General features: G+C 41.9%; 1 protein-coding gene across 2 annotated transcripts in view; it reads left to right on the top strand.

The window, feature by feature from the left end:
* Positions 1–15,840, top strand: part of GPATCH1 (G-patch domain containing 1) — a gene marked incomplete at its 5' end in the record, with an annotated part of 17,285 nt that extends 1,445 nt beyond the window's left edge. For both annotated transcript variants that reach the window (XM_083370193.1, XM_083370192.1), the window contains 19 exons: positions 2–136; positions 858–943; positions 1,312–1,472; positions 1,908–2,005; positions 2,600–2,655; positions 3,210–3,449; positions 4,129–4,267; positions 4,383–4,462; positions 5,221–5,425; positions 5,926–6,219; positions 7,164–7,342; positions 7,625–7,752; positions 8,609–8,748; positions 9,402–9,574; positions 10,480–10,699; positions 11,653–11,760; positions 12,710–12,795; positions 13,848–13,993; positions 15,555–15,840. In XM_083370193.1, coding sequence (XP_083226319.1) covers positions 2–136; positions 858–943; positions 1,312–1,472; positions 1,908–2,005; positions 2,600–2,655; positions 3,210–3,449; positions 4,129–4,267; positions 4,383–4,462; positions 5,221–5,425; positions 5,926–6,219; positions 7,164–7,342; positions 7,625–7,752; positions 8,609–8,748; positions 9,402–9,574; positions 10,480–10,699; positions 11,653–11,760; positions 12,710–12,795; positions 13,848–13,993; positions 15,555–15,585 — 2,705 coding nt within the window. In that variant the 3' untranslated portion in view covers positions 15,586–15,840. The remainder of the gene's footprint in view (position 1; positions 137–857; positions 944–1,311; positions 1,473–1,907; positions 2,006–2,599; positions 2,656–3,209; positions 3,450–4,128; positions 4,268–4,382; positions 4,463–5,220; positions 5,426–5,925; positions 6,220–7,163; positions 7,343–7,624; positions 7,753–8,608; positions 8,749–9,401; positions 9,575–10,479; positions 10,700–11,652; positions 11,761–12,709; positions 12,796–13,847; positions 13,994–15,554) is intronic.
* Positions 15,841–18,910: the final 3,070 nt, after the last annotated feature.

Here is an 18,910-nt window from a genome sequence, read left to right as displayed (position 1 = left end):
GGTGAGCGCATTAAAAAGCCGGTTCCTCTCCAAGACCAGACAGTCAAAGATGAGAAGGGGCGGTATAAACGATTTCATGGAGCATTCAGTGGTGGTTTCTCAGCTGGCTACTTTAACACTGTCGGATCCAAAGAAGGTTAGTAATGATCTATGTCTGAAACTTATGTTGTTCCTCTTGGCATAAAACTGGGCTGAGTTGGGTATCCAAAATCGTGTCCAAGATGGTAAAATCTTGGTCAGTTTTACACACTGTGTGAAGTTACATGGCTCAATGTGTACTGTGACTCCAGTGTGGCTTCTAAATTATCGTAAAAGTGCTGGATCACGAGAATGCAATTTATTTATGTAATTTAATAATAGTTTAAACTGTATAGACTAGACTGTCAAACAGTATAGAGACTGCTGTAGATAAAACCCCACATAGTGCTGATTCATAATGCAGTACTTTCATTTTAAATTTTGCATGCTGTGTGAGCTTGTGTAAACTTTGCAAGCCAGTCCTTGAAGCTTGTCAGTGCTATGTATTTGGGATCCCAGCCCACTGGCATGTTCAGGAAATGTGATGAAAACAAGTTAGTGTCTTAGTGCAATGCTTGACCTAGCAAAAAGGAACAAGAGGATCAAACACTAAAAATTAAAGTAATAACAGTGTATTGTCCTAAGCTAAGAAAAATCAAATGCCAAATCACTTGTCATGCAATTAATATAATTTCTGACACAGTGCTACACAAAAGTCCACTCAAAAGTAATTCTGTAGTCAGTGAAAGAAGTCCAGAGTGAGTAGGTATAGCAATTGTAGTTTCAATTGGAAATTTAATATTTCTCAGTTCTGCTATAAACTTGCATTGTCTTTCAAGGATGGGCGCCGTCAGCTTTTGTATCCTCTCGCCAAAAGAGAGCAGAACAGAAAATTCTTGGGCCAGAAGATTTTATGGATGAAGAGGTAAGAGGATGCAGATTATTGCATTTATATAATTTCAGATATCTCTGTATATTTATGATATATGAATGGTAAATAGATATATAAATATAGTTATATGTATTGCTGCACGCTACCAGAACCACTTCTGTGAGATGGGCAGCCATAGAAATGTGATAAATAAATATAAGCCTGGCGTTTTGTACGTAATCTCTTACTGCATGATTAATAGACAGTATACCGTAGTTTTGTTTAGATAAAGAACAGTGATTTTTCTGCAAAAAAAAGTGCATCTGTGGCTGTTTTGTTTCAAAGTTACTTTGGAATTTGTGGACTTGGAAAGAAAATATTCTGATTCCGTCACCCCCACCCCATCTTATTTTCCCTGGAAGGATCTTAGTGAACATGGGATTGCACCAAAGGAAATTACAATTACAGATGCATTTGCTTCCCAAAGCAAAGACAAAATCCAGGCGAAGGCCAGACAGCTAGCAGAAATAGTTGCACCCATCCCTGGCGCTACAGTATTGGATGAATTCATTACACCTGCGAAGTAAGTGTATTAGAAAAATAATAGAGTAAAACCTGCTACTTTAGAGCATTGCTTATGTCAGAGGTCTTCAAACTTGGCCCTTTTATGACTTGTGGACTTCAACTCCCAGAATTCTTCAGCCAGCTTTCTTGGCTAAGGAATTCTGGGAGTTGAAGTCCACAAGTCATAAAATGGCCAAGTTTGAAGACCCCTGGCTTATGTTATATTTCTGATTTTGGGCACACCTGAAGGACTCATTTACACCTGAAGGACTGTTTGACTCATTTTTACCAGAAGTTGTGACCATTTTTCACGCTTATGACCATTGTAGCATCCCCATGCTCACGTGATCAACATTCAGATGCTTGGCAACTGGTTCATAGTTTTGGACTCAATTACGGTCGTAAGTCAAGGACCACCTGTAGTTATAACTTGTTTATCCATTTTTTTTTCCAGAATAACAATTGGGATTGACTTGTTGCGAAAAATGGGCTGGAAAGAAGGACAAGGCGTTGGGCCTCGGGTAAAGAGGAAGCCACAGAAGCAAAAACCTGGTACATTCCTCTGAATCTCTTGTTTTGCAGCAAGATCAGAATAAAATGAATTATCTAGTTCAGGTAATTATGTCCCTGCTTAATAAGGCCTTTGTGCCTCTCTTTGAAGCACAAACAAGCAAAGACCCAATTGTATTTTCCCATGTTGTCCAAGTTAGGAAAACACTTTTTTTTTTGGCATAAGTCAGAATGTAGAATCATTGTTTGCAATTATGTAACATAGTGACTTGTTTCAAAACAGATAAATATTGTTTCCACGTTTGGGCCAAATATGAAATTAGGATTACTAAAAAGTTTCCTAATCTGTTTGCTTCTGCTATAAGGGGAGAAGCACAATAGTGCAAAATACTTGTTCCTATCCTCACATTTAAGATATGGCTGCCTAAATACATAGTTTTGATGCATCTATTCCAATTTTTTTGTATAACTGATTAGTAGTCTGCTGTTGTACAATTTGTTACTCATATAATGGAGTAATTTAAGTGACTTTGAATTTAGTGGGATCGTAGCAGCATGACCCGTTTCTTACTTGAATGAAAGAAATGAAAAAAAAATCCAGCATTTTAATCGTGATTATCACTGTTTGGTTTACAGAGCCTGGAGTAAAGATATATGGCTGTGCTTTGCCTCCAGGATCCGAAGATTCAGAGGTAATTGTAGGGCATTTGTTGTAAATTTTAACACTTTTTTAAAATGGAATTTGAATTATTCAATAAATATGTGGAACAACGTGAATAGAGTGGAATAGGAATAGAATAGAATGGAATGGAATGGAATGGAATGGAATAGAACAGAATGGGACCTTGGAGGTCTTCTAGTCCAGCCTCCTGCTCAGGTGACTGTCTAGCCTCTTCTTAAAAACTTCCAGTGATGGAGCACCCACGACTTCTGGAGGCAAGCTGTTCCACTGGTTGATTGTCCTCTCTGTCAGGAAGTTTCTCCTTAATTCCAGGTTGCTTCTCTCTTTGGTCAGTTTCCAACCATTGTTTCTCATCCTGTCCTCTGGTGCTTTGGTGAATAACCTGACCCCCTCTTTCTTGGACATAATAAGCAGGTCTTGGACATAATAAAGTCCATGGATTGCTGCTCCTTAGAATTACCAACACACGCCACTTCAAAGAATTGCCAGTGGGGAAGAAAGAGGGGCTTAAAATTTTGCCAACTTACCACTTCATTCTAAATAACATTTATTTCTTTTATAAAGGAAGAAGAGGATGAATATCAGCCGGAAAATGTGACCTTTGCTCCCAAGGACGTGATGCCAGTAGATCTGACTCCGAAAGAAAATGTCCATGGACTGGGTTACAAAGGGCTGGATCCCAGCAAAGCTTTATTTGGCACTTCAGAAGAATCTTTAAATGTTTTTAGCCTCGGTTCTGAAGATTTAAGTCGTCTTGGTGATGTACGGCATAGTAAAGGACGAAAACTGGGCATTTCGGGACAGGTAAAATGCTATACAGGTTAAATTTTTGGACTAGGCTTTGAGAAACGAGCAGGCAGAATCTCCTAAAACTTCTAATATATACTTCAGAAGAATTATGAGCTATTCACATATAAGTGCAGTCTGCTGTGGGGGCAAGTTGGGAACTCCTTTATGGCAGCCAGTTTAAGCAGCTTGGCCCTTTTCCTCCTTCAGCCCGATGCAGACCTTTTGCAAACACAGGTAGTCGTTGACTTACGACCACAGCTGAGCCCCAAATTTCTGTTGCTAAGCAGGGACCATTGTTAGGTGAGTTTTGCCCCATTTTACGACCTTTCTTGCCACAATTGTTAAGCAAATGACTTCAGTTGTTAAGTTAGTAACCCGGTTGCAAAGTGAATCTGGCTTCCCTATTAACTGCTTGTCAGAAGGTGACAGAAGGGGGAAATCACATGACCCCGGGACACTGCAACCGTCATAAATAGGAGTCAGTTGCCGAGCGTCTGAATTTCAGTTATTTGGCCATGGGGCATGCTGCAACAGTCATAAGTGTGAGAAAGTCGTAAGTCCCTTTTTCGAGCGCTGCTGTAACTTTGAGCAGTCACTGAAAGAAGTGTTGGAAATCGAGGACTACCTGTACAGTTATTAGGCTATTAAAATAGTGAAGGCAGATCTTAACTCTACGCTGTGCCGCTTCTTTTAGGCCTTTGGGGTTGGCGCTTTGGAAGAGGAAGATGAAGATATTTATGCAGTCGAATCCTTTTCCAAATACGACACTGTCCTGAAAGATGAAGAGCCGGGAGACGGGTTATACGGTTGGACAGCCCCCAGGCCTTTTAAAAGTAAGCCAAGTCTGGAAGCCTCTGAATATTTTGTTATGGGTTGAGCCTTTTCAGGAAGCGCCACCTGATTGGTTTACTTTGAAAGCGCTGACGAATTTATCTGTCCTTTTTATAGGTAGAGAGAAAGAGAAGAAGTATCTCGGGAAAATTTTGGATGGCTTCTGCTTGGCCTCTAAGTCCGTGTCTCCTGCCAAGGTTAGTCAGTTTGTTTTTCTACCAATAACGTGTACAAAGGCACACAACTCACCCCAAGACCTCTCAAGAATATAAAGTTGATTCTTCAATCCGCTTGTCATTCGAAATGTATTAGATTTTCATAACAGATGACAGTAACAATCATTTGTCACTACCGTTTTATTTTTATTCTACTCCAAAATGAAACAAGGAGAATTATCAACTTTTCATCACCCTAAGCTGGTCTTTGGAATATTGGAGGATATTTTTTTTTTCAAATCCCAATCTGCCGCCTGCCGTGTTTTACTAATAAAGTCTGCTGTGGTGATCATTTTGCAATGCATAAGATTGTGGTATTTTTTTTGTTAAAGATTGGCAGAATAGTAAAAATATGACAGTGAATGTATTGGGGGCAATGGGAGGCAACTGGTGTGCTGTGAGGTAATTGGATTACACGCTTGATAGCTACTAGAATTCTGCAACAAATGCTAGCAATATTTTTAAAAGAACAAGGAACAATTGGTTTGATATCAGTTACTGATTTATATTAGTCTTTCCCAACCTTGGCAACTGGAAGATAGGTGGACTCACTTGGTAGAATTCTTGGCTAGCTGGAGAACTCTGGGAGTTGAAGGTCGAGAAAACAGTGGCTTACACACTGGAGTTCAAATTTAATTTTGCCTGATTCCCAGCGCCCAGTACATGCTTTTGAGATATATAATGACTGCTTTGTCTACAAGCAAGCCCATGTTTTGTCTTCCGTTGGTTTTTCCGTAAAGAGTTACCCTCCTCCAGACCTGCCGAGAGACTACAGACCAATCCATTACTTTCGACCTGTGATAAAAGCTACCGGTGAAAATTCCCACTTAGTGCAAGCATTGGCAGAATCTACAGGGAAGCTTCAGAGGGATGCAGCGTTCCAAAGTAGACACCAGAAAACTGCTTCTGAGAGAAGGGAAGTGCTGGGCGAAACTGGACTGACAGGTATCCAATATCTGGATGTTACCTTGAATCATGCAGGTCCTCTACTTCAGGGTCCTCAACACCACCCCCCACCCCACCCCACCCCAGTCTGTGGACCAGCACCGGGCCGCAGCATGCCAGCAACTGGTCCATGCAAGCAAGCAAAGCCCCATCCATGGTACGCAGGCAGCCTGCGTAACCATGCCTCCTCCAGTCCGCAAACCCACCCCCCTCTCTACATGTTGGGGGCCGCTGCTGCTCTCCTACCTGCAATCTCTAATCATTTTGTTCTGACTATTTTTTTGGTAGGCATTTTTGGTTGTTTTTTAATTTAATTTAATTTTTTTAAAATTTAAGTATACCTTTATACACGTATATTTTTAATTTAATTTATTGGAAAATAGGGGCTTTCGTTTTGCTTAAAGAAGGTAAAACATTCCTGATTGCACTATGTTCTGAACTTAAAAAAAAAGTTAGTTGTTTGCCATCGTTATAGATCATGATTTTCTCTTCTTGTTTAGGCCCAATCGCTTCGGTTCTAGAATATTTGTCAGATAAAGACAAAGAGAGGATCCAAGAAGCGAAACAGGCAGTACAACAACAACAACAGCTGAAAGCTGACACTGTGCCTCAACAATCCGCCTATAACAAATTCCGAGCTCCTCCTGTCTCTCAAACGCCACAGACGTGCCCATTGATGCTGGGGTCCCAGTTAGCTGCAACTGGCTCGGCCGACTTCAAACCATTTGCCAGCAACCCAGAAAAGCAAAAGAGATATGAATGTTACTTAGAAAATCTTGCACGTGGGAAGAAAGGCAAGTAGCAAATGTGCCCCCCAGCTCTTTTCTTCATGTGTCACATTGTTCAGTTTAATTCAGTTATTCTGGGGCAAACGTTAATTGCCCTCACTGTCAGGAAGTTTCTCCTTAATACTAGGTTGCTTCTCTCTCAGATCAGTTTCCAACCTATAAGAGGTCATTAGGAAATAGAGATTTGTTCTGATGCTTAATATTTAAAAATGTTGTCTTCGGTGGCCAGAACATCAAGTGCCAGCTGGTTAATTATTCCCATAAAGTTATTAGTTGCGATTGATTCAGATGCTGGTTTGTAAGGAATGTTAAAATATTCTTATTTCAACTGTTAATATTTCTTTAGTGTATAATCTGCCAGAAAGACTTAAGTAAAAACACCAGGAAACACAGGTTCACGGTTTGTGTAATGGAACATCCAAATCAAGAATTATGGCTTGCTCCTACCAAAATAATGGAGCAAGAATAAATTGTGGTTTATAAGTCTGCTTGTTAGTAAAACAGCAAGATGGTGTTCTGTATGCTCGCCTGTGTTTTGAGATTTTTAAAACCTTTTTTTCCTTTTCCCTTTATCAGATTTTGTGTGATTTTTTTTTAGCGGGCTGGAGTTATTAAAGTGATGGCCATATACATTCTTTTTTTTAAAAAAAGGTTTTCTTCGATTTTTCATACTTCTGTTGAGACCACGCTTGGCTTTGTTTTTGCTGGAAATCTGTTAATCTATAAACCGGGGGTCTTCAAATTTGGCCCTTTTATGACTTGTGGACTTCAACTCCCAGAATTCCTCAGCCAGTGCTTGCTGAGGAATTCTGGGAGTTGAAGTCCACAAGTCATAAAAGGGCCAAGTTTGAAGACCCCTGCTTATAAACAGTTTCATTCTTTTCTGATCAATATTATTGAGCCAGTATTATTGACCTTGCTTGCTTTTTAAAAAATTTCTTGCCTAACAGATGTGCCAGAAAGCTGCTTAGATTCCAGTATGACGGAGTGGGAGCGTGGTAGAGAACGGGACGAGTTCTCTCGTGCAGCTGTGTTCTACAAAACCTCCAGCTCCATTTTGTCTTCAAGGTTTACTCCTGCAAAGTTGGAGGATGATATTGATAAAGTAGACGTTCCTCGTGATCAGGAGGTAAGTCCCAAAATCATCTGGAAGTTGATTTTCAGTCATTTTAAGAGCACCAATTCCTTTCCAGATAACCCTGAAACAAGCGCTGGAGTCCACACAACACACAGTTAAGCCATCACATAGTTCCTTTCATTCTAACGGAATAAAACCATGGTTAAAAATTAAGTTTAGCAGGAATGCGAACCAGGCCATTTTTTTTAAAAAAAAAGACCATCAACAGCTATGCTTAATTCTCAACTCAGTTATTGCCAAAATATATGTGTGTTGTTGCTGTTGTTATTGTAGACTAACCTTGATGACAAAGCAGCTGCTGCAAGGATGAAGATGTTCGGAAAACTCACAAGGGAAAAATTTGAGTGGCACCCAGATAAGCTTTTGTGCAAAAGGTTCAATATTCCTGATCCCTATGCAGAGTAAGTTGGTTGAGTACACCAGCCTTTTCTAACAAGTAGTCTTAGGTAATAATTTTATACAGGTAGTCCTCGACTTACGACCATAATTGAGCCCAAAAATTCTGTTGTTAAGCAAGACCTTAGTTAAGTGAGTTTTGCCCCATTTGACGACCTTTCCCGCCACATTTGTTACGCAGTTGTTAAGTTAGCAACATGGTTGTTAAATGAATCAGGCGTCCCCATTGACTTTGCTTGCCAGAAGGTTGCTAAAGGGGGACCATGTGATCCCAGGACACTGCGAACGTCATAAATGTAAGTCCGTTGGCAAGCCTCTGAAGTTTGATCACGTGACCACAGGCGTGCTGCGAGCGTCGTGAGTGTGAAAAAGGTCACTTTTTTCAGTGCTGTTGTAACTTTTGAATAGTCACTAAACAAGCTATTGTAAGTCAAGGAATATCTGTAGTTGGCTACTAGAAGTGATCAGGAAAATGTAAATTAAATCTAGTAAGTATTGTTTAGACCGGGATAGGCAACCTTGGCTCTTTTATGACTTGTGGACTTCAACTCCCAGAATTCCTCAGCCAGCATGGCTCAGCATGGAAACTTCTCCATTTCTCCTCAGCATGGCTGGCTCGGGAATTCTGGGAGTTGAAGTCCACGAGTCATAAAAGAGCCAAGGTTGCCTCCCCCGGATTTAGATCGCCTTGGTTATTTAGTTATATATTTTTTGTTTATAGACTATAATCCCTCAACAGTAAATTTTAAAATGCTATTTCATTTCTATACTTCTGACCTATTTTAACACGCATACTGTATTTCTGTGGCAGAAAAATTACCCAAAGTTAGATGTGGACATTCTGCTTTTATTTTTCACCAGGTCGTGTATCGTTGGATTGCCGACAGTGAAACGTGACAAGTATTCTGTGTTCAACTTCTTGACTGTTGCTCCAGAGTCGGCATCAGAGATGCGAAATCAACCAATGAAAACAGGAGTGCAGCAGGATAATATTCCAAACAGTAAGATTTAAAATTTTATCAGAAAAAGAAGAATCGTATCTCTTCAGGACCTGGATCAAATTAACTTGGCCAGTCAAAGTGTACAGATCAAAAACACAGTAAAAAACCATTTGTGGGGCTGGCACAGAAGCGCAGACTAACTGGGGAGAAATAACATTAATGTCTAGATTAGCACTTGGCCCATAAATTTAGCATTCCTAATGATCAAAGGCAAGGGACGCGGTGTTAGGACGCTGAGCTTGTCGATAAGAAAGTCGGCAGTTTGGCGGGTCGAATCCCGAGTTGAGCGCCTGTTACTCGTCCCAGCTTCTGCCAACCTAGCAGTTCGAAAGCACGTAAAAATGCAAGTAGAAAAATAGGGATCACTACGGTGGGAAGGTAACAGCGTTCCGTGCGCCTTTGGCGTCTAGTCATGCCGGCCACATGACCACGGAGACGTCCTCAGACAAGCGCTGGCTCTTCGGCTTTGAAACGGAGATGAGCACCGGCCCCTAGAGTCGGAAACGACTAGCATGCATGTGCGGGGGAACCTTTGCCTTTTTAATGATCAAAGGCAGCTTTCGTTAAAACGGGAGCTATAAAAGAAATAAAACTGTCTTGAACTCGTGAAGAAAGAGCGACGGCCCCTTGGAAACGTGTTCCATTTCTTTCAGAGCCAAAGAAGTCATCCAGATGGGACGTGCCCGGCAAAGAGAAGAAGAAGGACACCATCAATGAATTTATAAGTTTGGCTCGATCAAAGGTTGATGTCCACGTTCAGGAGCAGCCTCCCAAAGCAGTTGAAGCAGAGGCCAAACATGAGGCTGGTGACCTTGTTCCTGCTCAGGTAGAGTGGCTTTCTGTTACGTTGAAAGGGGGGGGGCTTTCAAGCATACGCCAAACTATCAAGGGGGATGTATGATGGACTTGGCTGAATGAATTGGTCGCTACAGTATTCTCAGGAGATGGGACAAGGCTATCCTCGTGCGTTTCTCAAAAACAGAAGCCCTGAAACGGTGGAGTCTCAGGTGACAATTTACTAAAAGAAGACAGTGCAGGACTAATTTCGCCTGTAGTAATAGAAACATCTTTTATCGTGTTGCCACATTTTGCATTTAAAAATTAAAACACAACTGGGTTTTGGAAGTGCAGAATGCATGTTTTCCTGAAGTTAAGTTGACACTGCAGATGAATGAAATGTACATTTCTCATAGTTTTGATTTCCACACTCTGAAAAGTACGAAATGTATAGCGCATTGCTTGTTCAAGTGGACCATGGCTTAACCACATTAAGAGGCCATTAATAAATCTTGCAAGAGTTTCATCATCATTAACTGTCCGCTCACAGCATGTGGGATTCAGAATTTGCAGTTACTTAAAATACAAAAGTGTGTGTGTGTGTGTGTGTCTGTTTGTGTGTGGGTAAGTAAATACATACTAAGATATATCTAGGAGGGCCTAGAACGGGTAGGCAACCTCGGCTCTTTTATGACTGACTCATGGACTTCAACTCCCAGAGTTCCTGAGTCAGCTGACCCAGGAATTCTGGGAGTTGAAGTCCATGAGTCAGTCATAAAAGAGCCGAGGTTGCCTACCCCTGGCCTAGAATCAATCCTACAGCTACTCGGACTTGGTTGTGTTGCAAGAGTTTAGGTGGAAAGAGCAGACTTCAACAGTCTTGCCCCTGGTTATGGTGTAACTTGGCAGAAAAGTTGCATTATTTCTTTTTCATTTTTTTCCTTTCTGGTTCAGCCATCAGGCCCGCCCACTGGCCCAAGTGAAGCTGCAGAGGAAGAAGGAAGCCGGCCATCCATGGATTTATTTAAAGCCATCTTTGCCAGTTCCTCGGACGAGAAGTCCTCTTCTGAAGCAGAGAGTGATGGAGAGGAGCCAGTTACAACAGCACCGGAAGCAGAGTCCGAAAACGCAAAGCCTTGTGACTCACCTGGGGTTCCATTACCTGTTGCTGAAGGTATTACTGGCTCGGCTCGGACAAAAGGCCCCCCTCCCTCCCGCCATTAAAAATCAGACGTATCCTCTGATATGTAACGCTTTGTATAATCACTGCCGCTTTGGGACAAGCCTAGTTCACTGCTACATTTGAACGAGCTAAAGAGTTTGAATTTCCTCTCTAAACCAGCTTTAAAAGTTGAGGCAGAAGCTGCTATGCCTTTGCAACTTGGTGCTGCAGGCAGTCCTCGTTTGCTGGCAGTAGTTGGGACTGGGAACTCTGTTGTTACGCAGTACGGTTGTAAGAACGACGACATGTGATCGGGCTGACTTAACAATGGCAGCCCCAGTGGCCATCGCTGGGCGACTGCGATAGTCAACGGCATCCTGTGGTCACATGATTGCCATTTGCGACTTCCTGCCAGCTTCCCCATTGGCTTTGCTTGTTGGAAAGTAGCAGCGAAGGTTACAAACAGATCACATGGCCACAGGGATGCCGCAAAGACCCACAATTACGAGGAGCCGTCATAAGTACTCCTTATTCAGTGCTGTCGTAACTTTGGTTGCCGAACGTGTGGACATTGAAAAAGGAGCATTCCAACCAATCAGTTTGCCCTTACAGCGTGGCAGTTTGTAATGGCCACAAAAGAGGCCGTTAACGGAAGCAACTGAGGGAGTTGGGGAGCACAATGCTGACTCATTGTGGTGTCACAGTGGTTTGATACATTGGAGCCGTCTCCCCAAAAGTTTGAAGCGATTTTATGTGGCCTTGAAGTGCTGGATAAAACCCCGAGTCTTCAAGATAGTTGTAGATAACGAAAAGATGTTATAATGTGGGAATATGTTCGTACATGTGTATTGTGACATAGCAGCTTTGATGGTATGTCAGCATTGAAATGGACTAATAGGTCAGGGGGCTACATAAAGTGATTAGCTTTTAAACATCGCCAATGTTTACTGTTTTTTTTCTCAAAGAAACTGAAGTTTTTGCACCTGAGACTTTTGCTACTGTAACTCCAACTGCGAAGGAAGTAGTCAGTCAAGAAGAATTTGGACCAAGATTGCCTCCTGTTGCTCATTCTGGTAAAGACATTTATTAACTGTTATATGTTAATGGCATTTATATCGACTCTTTTCATTTTAAAAGTATCGCACACAGGAATGAATTGGCTGTTGATCTTTTTGGTTTCATGAGCTACAGAAATACTATAGAAGCAGGCTGATCGCACAGAATATATATATATATATTTATTAAAATTCTTCACTTAATTAAGGTAGATTCCTAAAAACGTGCTCAAGCCAACACAAACTAATGGAAAACAAGGAGGGGAAAAAAATGGCAAAAGTCCAAGAAGAGGGGAAAAAAGATAAAAAATAGAAGAGAAAGAAAATAAATTACAAAAAATGGCTTCCTGTGTTCCTTTTAGCTATATGTATACTTATAAATTTACCTTTCTTTAAAGTTACATCACCACAGACTCTGTTCTGTGTATAATCCGTCTTGTCTATCATCTAACCATCATTTGTCACAAGTTCACTTTTTTCATTTTTACACAAAAAGTCCATCAGAGGTTTCCAAGTCACCAATAAATATAATGTCTTTAAGTTACCAGTTTAAGCAGTTTACAGTACGGGGGGTTCCTCAACGTTCAGAGCTTGGTTGATTTTTTCGCAGACATTTCATTACCCAAACATCCATTACCCAACTAAGTAACCCTTCATTTCAGCCCTGAGCTACAAATATTCTCCTCGTATCAATTTGCGCATTTTGGCAAAATCTGTCATCTGTCACCAGGTGTTTCTCCAGAGCAGGTAGTGTTCAATCTTTCCATCTCCTGTTGGTTGTTCCTGAGCATAGTTATATATTCACTAAAAATGCAACCTAGGCTTGTGTAAATAGATCAGGGGTTTGCATCAAGAAATTCAGAAAGATGCTATTCTCGGAGAATCCAAAATAATAACTCGGCAGCTTCTGAATAGCTTTCGGGGCATCTTCCTTCAGTAGTTCCTCTGTCTCTGATGAATGTTTTAGGCGCAGCTGAAGTGGTTGCAGAAGAGAAACCCCGAAAGATCAAAGAAAAACACAGAAGAAAAGAACACAGACGCAAAAAGGAAAAGGTAATCTCGATGTTTTATTTTTAACCTTTTTCTCCTCAAAAACATTGCCGGGTTCTCTTGTTTTCCCAGTGGAGAAGGAGTTTCTTTCTATTTTACATTCACAACAGAGTTGGGAGGTCCTTGGAGATCTTCTAGTCCAGCCCTCCCTCCTTTTTTAGAGACATGTATATGAAATGGGTGGCCATCTACCTTTGAATAATAAATAAATAGGAATACATTACCATTACTTCCAAAGATGTTGAGACTAGGAAGAGGGCAGAGAAAAGCAGCAAAGATGATTTGGGGACCCGAGGCTGAAACATATAAAGAACGGTTGCTGGAATTGGGTATGTCTAGTCTAATGAAGAGAAGGACGAGGGGGGGACATGATAGCAGCGTTCCAGTATCTCAGGGACTACCACAAAGAAGAGGGAGCCAAGCTATTCTCCAAAGCACCTGAAAGCAGGACAAGAAGCAACGGATGGAAACTAGTCAAGGAGAGAAGCAACCTAGAACTAAGGAGAAACTTCCTGACAGTTAGAACAATTAACCAGTGGAACAACCTGCCTCCAGAAGCGGTGAATGCTCCAACCCTGGAAGTTTTTAAGAAGAGACTGGACAGCCTTTTGTCTGTAATGGTATAGAGTTTCCTGCCTGAGCAGGGGGTTGGACTAGATGACCTCCAAGGTCCCTTCCAACTCCTCCTCCTCCATCACTATTATTATTATTATTATTATTATTATTATTATTATTATTATTATTATTATTATTATTATTATTATTATTATTAATAATAATAATAATATTTGAACATAATTTTCCCTGGAAGACTGTGAAAGATTATTGAGGTGGAGCAAATTGAGAAACTTCCTGACAGTGAGAACAATTAACCAGTGGGATGAATGACTTGCCTCCAGAAGCGATGGGAGCCGCACCAGTGGAGGTTTTTTAAGAAGAAATTGGGCAGCCGTTTGTCTGAAATTACATAAGAGTCTCCTGCTTGAGCAGTGGGTTGGACTAGATGACCTCCAAGGTCCCTTCCAACTCTTGTCATTGGGTTATTCCTTTTGCAGAAAAAGAAGCACAAGAAATCCAAGCACAAGGGAAAGCATAAGAACAAGAAATCTGATAAGAACAGCAGCGAAGACACAGCAGAGAGCGAAGACAGCAGCGGTGAGGAAGAAAAGGCGGATATACCACCCCGGGAACTTTTAAGAAGGTAAGTAGGCGAAGGGTGTGTGTGTGTTCAATGTTTCTATTGCATGCAGGTGGGCATTTTTCTTTGTTTTTAAAGGAAGGAATCATTTGCCTGAAAGAAAAAAAAACGCCCATTGTTTCCACATGGTTTTTAATCTTCTGAAGGGTTGGCTGGATTCTCAAGTCACAAGATCTAACCCAATGTTTCTCAACCTTGGCCGCTTCAACTTTTGTGAACTTCAATTCCCAGAATTCTGGGAGTTTGAAGTCTACATATCTTCAAGGGGCCACGGTTGAGAAACACTGGTCTGTCTGCTCTTGCTCTCTCTCCAGTTTGCCAACATTTAGGAAAAGTAGCTTTTAAAGGAATCAAGTTCCCTAATGCTGCTTTGCACCAAAAAGGAAGGGAGAAAAAAAACAGCAACGTTTTTTTTGTTCTCATACCTGGAAATTCTAATTCAAAATAGGGTGCATCTGAGTTTACACGTCACATTGAAGCCTAAACCAATCATCACGTTATTGTTTAATGCAACGTGTGACTCTAGTGTCTTGCCACATGGATGCTTATCTAAGACAGGGCCATGGTGGTCAAGGTCTCCAGAAAACCTGGTCCATACTCAATAAACAACTTTTTAAAATTTATGTTAAAAGTCAGTAGCATCGGCTGGAGTGATTTAAAAAGTGGAGGTCACAGCAATGCAGATGAAGGATTTATAAAAAGTCAGATCAAGTGCAATGTGTAAAAAATAATGCTGCCTTGCTTGCCATCTTAAGGGGTTTTTTTGAGTTCCTGTTTGAGATCATACTGTCCCCGAGATAGAACGTTATGGGATTGTCAGTACACTGCTGATTCAACTCCCATTAATATAGGAAGGTAATTTAAACAACTGGGGAATACAGTATTGCCAAGAAGATGCCAATCTTGCTTCCAGTCTGAAGACAAGCTACAGATACTTGAAACTTGCTTGAAATTGATCAGAGGAGGGAGATGGATTTTTTTATATACGATATTATGTTCTAAGATTATCCTAACGGTGTTAAATCTACTTAATTGGATTATTTCATTTTCTTGGTGGGATTATTCTGAATTAATTGCATATAAAGTAGCAGCCTAAAAAAATTATTTAAGGGAGTAAAATGGTTTAACTTTATTGTTAGATGATTTTTTTTCCTCCTGTGAGTTATATGACCTCTTATTTACATGTTGGCCATTTGGTTTTAATGAGACAATTTTTTTCCATTCTTTGAATAATAATCAAATCAGTTGATGGTGTCTAAACTTTCCAGCAAACTTGGAAAGATAATCAGTTGAAAGAAGAGTGCTATAGGTGTTTTCATTATTTAGAGAAGCGAGAGGAGCAGCAAATAAATGTAATAAATAGATAAATACACTGTGAATATGTAAGTATGACTGACAAATTGCTCATTTAAAAATCTATGTCTGAAGTTTTATTTTTAGGATTTAAATGCCTTTTAACAATTGATAGAAAGATTGTAGCTTGGCATCCAGTTTGGATTTTTTAATTTAAATTATTTTGTTTATTAAAATATGTTTCTTCTCTTTATTTCTCTGTTAATTTTAGGCTGAAGAATTTTCCACTTATAAAGCGGTAGTTTGGATTGCATTTCTGGACTCAAAACAGATCTCCTCTGTGATGGCAGATCATCCATATACTAAGCATTGTTAATGTCGTGTAAATACACCGTTTATTTCGGATTTGTTTATTTCTTTTAATTTCAAAGTTAAAAAAAGAAAAGAAAAACCCAAATTCTGCAGAGAGCAAAATATTCTATTCCGTGAAGGACAATTGCTGTATTTTAATGGTAAAAGCATGAGGAAATTTAAATAAACTAAATTTACCGATCTTCCCAGCGCGGTCAAATATTTTGTTGAGGGATCTTAAGCGCAGAGGCGAGAAAGATCCTTTTTAGAATGTGTTGGCTGTGCTGAGTTGTCCCACAACAAGCTGGCCGTAGCGATTTGGCCATGGTGAGTTGGCTGTGGCTGTGCCGACTTGACCCATTCTGATCTGACAGATGTGAGCAGCTGTTGGTTGAGGTGCACAGCTGCTTTGCTGAGCTGGAGGTCCCAGCAGATTTGTTCACCCATTGAATGCCCAAGAAAATTAGAAGTACCAAATAAAACAAAGAAAACATGTTGTCTCCTAAAACAGCTGAGTGACACTGTGCGTTTCGGGCAAAGACAGATATCTCGCCCCCCGAAAAAAACAAAACCCCAATAGCGATAACAGCCACACAACCTTGGAACAGCCAATGTGGCAAAGTGCTGTTAATACACTCTGTGAAAACTCAGTCAGCTCCGGGTCTAGGAGCGTCTTGCCCTAAAGTCTTTCCGCATAATTCCCAGATCTGGTCCTGGCAGGATGGGAAGACAAAAACAACGCAAAACAAAGATGTCAGAGAAAACAAACTGTTGGGAACAAAGAAGAAAAGAGGGCATTAATCATCCTTGCCAAAGGCCTGGGCGAAGAGCCAGTCTTTGGGGCCCTTTGAAATACCATCTGCCATGTGTGTTCACTGACCCAGTTCTGGGGATCCACTCTTTGCCCAAGGAAGCCTCTGATGAGTATTTTTTTTTCCTTCTCCCAAAGCTTCGCCCTCAATTTATTCTTCGCTGCTTTTTTTTCCACAGCCCCAGAGACTATACAGGTAGTCTTCAACTGACGACCTCAGTTGAGCCCAACATTTCTGTTCCTAAGCAAGTCAGTTTATCAAATGACTTTTGCTCCATTTTACGACTTTTCTTGCCACAGTTGTTAAGTAAATCTCTGCAGTTGTTAAGTTATTAACACGGTTGTTAAGTGAATCTAGCTTCCCCATTGACTTTGCTTGTCAGAAGGGCGCAAAAGAGGATCCCGTGAGCCCGGGACACTGCAACCGTCATAAGCATGAGTCAGTTGCCAAGCGGCTGAATTTTGATCATGTGACTGCAAAGGTCGTAAGTGTGCAAAACGATCATAAGTCACTTTTCAGCACCATTGTAACTTTGAACGGTCCCTAAGTGAAGCTGTTGTAAGTTGAGGACTACCTGTAAAGGCTCATTTTCAGAATGAAAAAGGTAAAGGAATTCCTGCGGCTGTTACTCTAGTCCAGGGGTCTTCAAACTTGGCAACTTTTAAGACTTGTGGACTTCAACTCCCAGAATTCCTCAGCCGGCTGAGGAATTCTGGGAGTTGAAGTCCACAAATCTTAAAAGTTGCCAAGTTTGAAGACCCTTGCTCTAGTCGTAGCTGGTTTTAGGGAATGGTGCCAGCATGACATTTACCCCGCAGCGCAAAGCACACGGCAAAACATGGGACGTTTTGACAGCCATTCATTTAGCGATTATTTACAACTGCGCTGAAAAAAGGGGCAATCGGTCCTCGCAGTTAAAACTGTCACACCACCCCCGTGGTCCTGTGATCAAAACTTAGGTGCCCGACAATTGGCGTGTATTTATAATAATTTGCTGAATAAACTATATGATCCATCTAACCAGGGCAGCAACAATTCACCCAGCCACCGAGGGGGGAAAGGTGGTGAAAAATTGCCAGGACTCGCTTGACAAGTAATAATAATAATAATAATAATACTAATAAAGTTGGAAGGGACCTTGGAGGTCATCTAGGCCAACCCCCTGCTCAGGCAGGAAACCCTATACCATTTCAGACAAAAGGCTGTCCAGTCTCTTGTTAAAAACAACCAGTGTTGGAGCATTCACCGCTTCTGGAGGCAGGTGGTTCCACTGGTTAATGGTATTAACTGTCAGTAGGTTTCTCCTTAGTTCCAGGTTGCTTCTCTCCTTGATTGGTCTCCATCCGTTGTCGCTTCTTGTCCTGCTTTCAGGCGCTTTGGAGAAGAGCTTGAGAATAGCTTTGGAGAACAGTGCCTAGCTTAGCGACGGAAATGCTGGCCCCCAACTGTAGTCATAAGTCAAGGACTGCCCGCCTTTGCTCTCTATAAGAGCTGGCAAGGTGGATGGCACACTCCACCCATAACACATCAAAAGCGATCCTCACCTTGACACCCCTACCTGGCCCGGGAATCTGGTCGCCTTTTCTCATAGCCCCCATCCTGCTTTGACGGCTGGAGACCCTGCCTCCAGAGAGACCCCGCCGGAAGCCCAAGCCGGGCTGATTAAAAGGAGACATCAAAGAGGGAGGGAGACCCCCCCTCCCGCCCCCAATGGCCACCCCCCCCCCCGAAGGCTCCGCTTGGACTTTGCTTTGAAAAGCGACGTTGGTTTCGTTCCTTTCCGCCTCGGAAGATGCGAGGAACTGCCCGGGCGGGGCCTTCGCCTGACTTGGAGCCCCCCCCCCCCCCCCCCCGAGACTACTTGGCCTAAAGTGACTGGAAGCCCTGACATCGCAGCCGCCGCGAGCCCGTCCGACCAGCTTGGTCGGTTGCTGAGATCCGCCCGACCGGAGAGCGAGCGAGACAGCGAGCGGGCAGCGACTGCCGAAGGCAGGAGAGGAGAAAGGAGGAAAGAGAGGAAGGGAAGGGAAGGGAAGAAGGGGGAAGGGGGAAGGAAAAGGAAAGAGCAAGAGGGGGAAAGGAAAGGGAAAGGAAAGGAAAGAGAAGGGAAGGGGAAAGGAAGGGGGCTAAGGGAAAGCGAAAGGAAAGGAAAGAAGGAAAGGGGGAAGAGAAGGGGAAAGGAAAGGGAAGGGAAGGGGAAGGGAAGGGGAAAGGAAAGGGGAAAGGAAAGAGAAAGAGGAAAAGGAAGGGGAAGGGAAGGGGGCGAAGGAAAAGGAAAGGAAAGTCAAGGAAAGGAAAGAAGTGAAGGGGGAAGAGAAGGGGAAAGGAAAGGAGTAGAGGAAAGAAAGGAAAGGGAAGGGAAGTGGAAGGGAAAGGAAAAGGGAAGGAAAGAAAAGGGGAAAGGGAAAGAAAGGAAAGGAAAGAGGGGAAGGGGAAAGGAAAGGAAAGGAAAGGAAAGGGAAGG

The sequence above is a fragment of the Vipera ursinii genome (assembly GCF_947247035.1).
Source record: "Vipera ursinii genome assembly, chromosome: 10".
NCBI lineage: Eukaryota > Metazoa > Chordata > Lepidosauria > Squamata > Viperidae > Vipera > Vipera ursinii.
This window is presented reverse-complemented; position numbering and strand designations above follow the sequence as displayed.